The following is a 4,450-nucleotide window of genomic DNA, read 5'->3' as shown; positions in this document are numbered from 1 at the left end:
TAAGAATGTCTTTGTAGATAGAAGAAGGGATATTATTGAAACTTTAGGGGTGCGTGAAGTGGACCGTCATGAGAAGTATTTGGACTTCCCGACGATCGTTGGCCGATCTAAGAAAGCTGTTTTTACTTGTCTAAAATAGAGAATATGGAAGAAGCTGCAAGGTTGGTAGGAGAAGCTTTTGTCTAGACCCGGAAAGGAGATAATGATCAAAGCGGTGGCACAGGCTATCCCTACTTACATGATGAGCATATTTAAAATTCCTGAAGGCTTGATTGATGAAATTCACTCCATGTTTGCTCGTTTTCAGTGGGAGTCGACGGATCCTACTCGAAAGCTTCACTGGCACAAGTGGGAAGCGCTCTATCTTCCGAAGGCTATGGGAGGTTTGGGTTTTCGTGACCTTAAAAGTTTCAACTTGGCTCTGCTTGCTAAACAAGGTTGGCGCCTCATTCATAACCTAGGGTCACTTTTGCATAACATACTGCAGGCACCATACTTTAAGCATGGCACGTTTATGGAAGCAAATTGAGGTTTTGGCCCTAGTTTTTCATGGAGGAGTATATGGGGAGCAAAAGAGTTATTATTGGAACGGGTGAAATGGCGTGTGGGTTATGGGGCCAATATTCGGATATGGGATGATTCTTGGCTCCCGGGGCATGGTTCCCACGTAGTCCCAACGCCTACTGAGCGTTTGAACCCAAGCCTAGGAGTTTGTGATTTAATATGCTTCGAAATGGGGAGATGGCGAACACAGATGCTTGTCAAAAATTTTGTTGCAACCAAACAGCGGGTCATTCAGGACATTGGTGTCACGATGTGTTGTATTGGTGGCCTAACAAAGACGGCATCTATACGGTCCGATCAGGGTATTGGTTGGCAAGAGGGGGGTACATTCGCGCATGGCAGACACAAAATGGTGTTGAGGATATAGACCGGTGGCATCATGTATGAAAGGTGGAGGGACCTCCAAAACTTTAACACTTTCTTTGGAGAGCATGTAAAGGAAGTTTAAATGTGCGGGAAAGGTTGAAGTACAGACACATTACCATGGATGCAAAGTGTCCTATATGCGAGGAGCCCGAAGAAACCATTATCCATTCTATATTCCATTGCAAATATTCCAAGGAGATTTGGGATAGTAGTGCGTTGAAGGGGACTGTTTTACAAGCCTCCCCCCCCCCCCCCATCCTTTGCTGGCATTTTTGAATGGATCCACGCCAAGGTGAGTAAAGCTGATTTTGTTTTTTTTGCTACTTTATGCTGGGCGGCTTGGTTCTCTCGTAATACTGCTATATTTGAGGCCAATATACCGCAACCTTTGGAGATTGCTAGGGGTATGATGGTCAATGAGTATGTGGAGTATGCGCATAAAGTTTTTGTTCCAAAGCTAGATTCTCGTGTCTCTGGTATTTGCAAATGGAGTCCTCCTCATGAGGGGTTTGTTAAGTTGAATGTTGATGCTCATATTATGGAGAATGTGGGAGTGGGACTGGGTGTAGTTGCGCGTAATTCTATGGGCCAGGTGGTGGGTATGGTGGTGTGTCGATGTAGTGCAAGGTGGGAGGCTCCTATGGCTGAAGCAGCAACGATAAAGTTTGGGACCATGGTTGCTAGTAGACTTGGGTTAAGGCAAGATTGTGGTAGAAAGTGATGCAGAAAAGGTTGTGAAGTGTATTACAAAGGAAACTCATGGTTATGCACCAATCTTTCTATTTTATGATGCTATTAGAAGAGCTAGTAGTACTTTTTCTGCCTTTTCTATTTCTCATGTCAAGCGTGCGAGGAATTGTGTTGCCCATTTTGTTGCTAGATGGGAGATCAATATGGACTCTGAATATGTATTGTTTGATTCGTTTTCCCAAAGCATTTTAACTTTGGCGGAAATTGATTTAATATAATTCTAACCCGCTTTTCCCCTAAAAAAAGGTTTAATTGCATTAAGATGGGTTAATGGAGGGATGGCTCTACACCTTTTGGTGGTTACAATATATATATATATATATATATATATATATATATATATATATACTACCTCCGTTCTCTTTTAGTTGCAACGTTTGACAAATTGCACTATTCATGTTCTCTTATTTAACCACATTTATTGATTTATATGTTAAACAAAATATAGTCATGTGGGGTCTTGTTTGATTTGTTTCGATATAAGCTTTCATAATATCAAATTTTTATAATTTTTACTTACATACAATTAGAGATAAAACGATTTGAAATTGTACATTGGCAAGCGTGAAAGTCAAAATGTTGCAACTAAATAAAAACAGAGGTAGTATATATATATATACTACCTCTGTTTTTATTTAGTTGCAACATTTTGACTTTCACGCTTGCCAATGTACAATTTCAAATCGTTTTATCTCTAATTGTATCCAAATTTCAGAGCCATATTTTATCCAAAAAAACACAGGTAAAATTCTTAGCAGGACTCCCAACCATCCTAGGAGAAAAAGTCAGAAACAGAATCCGGGAAGACTTTGGGGAACATATCATCCTTTATGATAGACTAACCTACGGTGAATTAGTTAGCCTAACCTCTAAACAAGGCCTTCAAATCCTGACATATTTGAAGGCCTTGTTTAGAGGTTAGGCTAACTAATTCACCGTAGGTTAGTCTATCATAAGGGATGATATATTCCCCAAAGTCTTCCCGGATTCTGTTTCTGACTTTTTCTCCTAGGATGGTTGGGAGTCCTGCTAAGAATTTTTCTTTCCAAAAGGGTTGGTTAGAATCTTCCCTAAGCATAACCCTAGTGAGAAAAGTATTCTTATATCATTGAAAATCACTAAGTTTTTCGCATCTAAGATTAGATAAAAGATCTGCGTTTTTATCTCTTAGATGGGAGGAATCTCCAATGAAATGTAGAGATAAGGTAAAGATTAGGGTCGAGACAGAATCTTGGGTTGGTTCTCCATTCTGGTTGAGAATGGGAACCCCATCTTCTGTTGTTTGGATAGCATTTAAAATGTCCAGTTGCTGTTGTTTGGTGAGATAGAAATCCCACCATCCCTTTAACTGGCCAGAGAAGCCTGCAATTAACAGTTCTGCAACCGTTTTATCTGACGTACCAGATTGGGTTTTATAAGCATTTGAAGCCATGGTCATCTGTTGTAAAAGGTTTAAAATCTGGTGTTCACTCATGCCATCTATGTTCCATTCATAAATGGAAGATGCGTTATATTTTGGTTGAACAATTATGTTAGGCTGACTTCCAACCTGGAATTCACTAGATCTTATAGGAATAACATCAAGAGGACCAGAATTTTGCCAAGAGAGCTTAGCTATTTCAGGTGTTTTATCATGGATGGAGGTGGTCTCGGTATTGGTGTCTTCACCTAAGTTTAGGACACTGATAGTGTTATTCTGGACTGTTTCTTCCTCAACAACTCGTGAGGTAGAAGGTTCCACCCTGCTAAGTTGGTCTTTGATAGCTTGAAGAAATTCGGTTTTTGAAGTCATGACCTCGTTTTGTGCCTTTTGCGAAATCTGAAATGGTTTAAAAATCGGATTTCGGAGGATCTTATCTACAGGGGTTGAGACCGAGTTTGTATCAGTTTTAAGGTTATGTTTCTCAATTCTGGAAAGTTGCTTTCCTAACGTGTTAAGGGTAATATTGGTGAAGTTGTTTTGTAGGACAATATTTTTGAGGTTTGTGATATCTTCATCTTGAGGTATCTTTAGAGGTGAGGCCTCTACCTTGTGCTCTCCTATGGAGAAGGTAATTTGTCGCAAAGGAGGATGGTCAGCTTGAACAGTGCCATCTGGAGTCTCCCAGACGGATGTCCTTTTGCTGGTGTTTACAGGTTCTATGGATTTAAAAGGGTAAACAATGTTGTGGTCAAAACTATAGAGTTCAAACCAGTCAAAAAATAAAATATGAGCTTTGTGTTGAACTAAAAAGTTGTAGTAACTTTCTTGTATTTGTGCACGTATATCTAGGAAATGTTCAAAAAACCACGTTCTCTTTGAGAGATTATGTGTGGCATAAAAGTCTTCATGAACTAATTTTTTATTGACCTCAAAGTTCTTTTCAAGGACGTTTAGCTCATTTGCAATGTTCTCAGTTATAACCGAAGCCGATGGCGAGTCTGTAGGAGACTGTCGTTCAGCATAAACGGGGTGTGGAACTTGGGTTCTATATTCAACATTTTGGATGGAAGGTGAGGGTATATCTGAGGTAGAATACCTTGGCCTTTCTGGATAATTGTTTCCAGGACAACTGATTTGTCGTTTGTAATGCATGTTGTTTATAGAAGGTAGATGAGAAGACCTTCCAAGGTTTTCAACAGAGGAATGGTCTGAATATCTGGAGCTAATACTCCTGTTAAAACTAAGTTTTACACTACCATCAGAGTACTGTACAACTTGTTGTAAATCGGTGTTAGGTTCTGGAAGAGCTGGGGATTGCTCTTCAGGTTCAGCTGCTCCCTCGAGGAA

At 40.0% G+C, this 4,450-nt stretch overlaps 1 protein-coding gene across 1 annotated transcript; it reads left to right on the top strand.

The window, feature by feature from the left end:
• Window positions 1-202: 202 nt before the first annotated feature.
• Window positions 203-529, top strand: LOC109133823 (uncharacterized mitochondrial protein AtMg00310-like). Its single transcript, XM_019247672.1, has one exon. The coding sequence runs from the start codon at window positions 203-205 to the stop codon at window positions 527-529; it is 327 nt and encodes a 108-aa protein (XP_019103217.1).
• The last annotated feature ends 3,921 nt before the right edge of the window (window positions 530-4,450 follow it).

Source organism: Beta vulgaris, chromosome 4 (genome assembly GCF_026745355.1).
Source record: "Beta vulgaris subsp. vulgaris cultivar EL10 chromosome 4, EL10.2, whole genome shotgun sequence".
NCBI lineage: Eukaryota > Viridiplantae > Streptophyta > Magnoliopsida > Caryophyllales > Amaranthaceae > Beta > Beta vulgaris.
The sequence above is the reverse complement of the archived record's forward strand: the minus strand, read 5'-3'. Positions and strand labels throughout refer to the sequence as shown.

Coding starts and splice junctions, on each gene's coding strand:
- LOC109133823 (XM_019247672.1), top strand. CDS start 203: ATGATCAAAGCGGTGGCACAGGCTATCCCTACTTACATGATGAGCATA.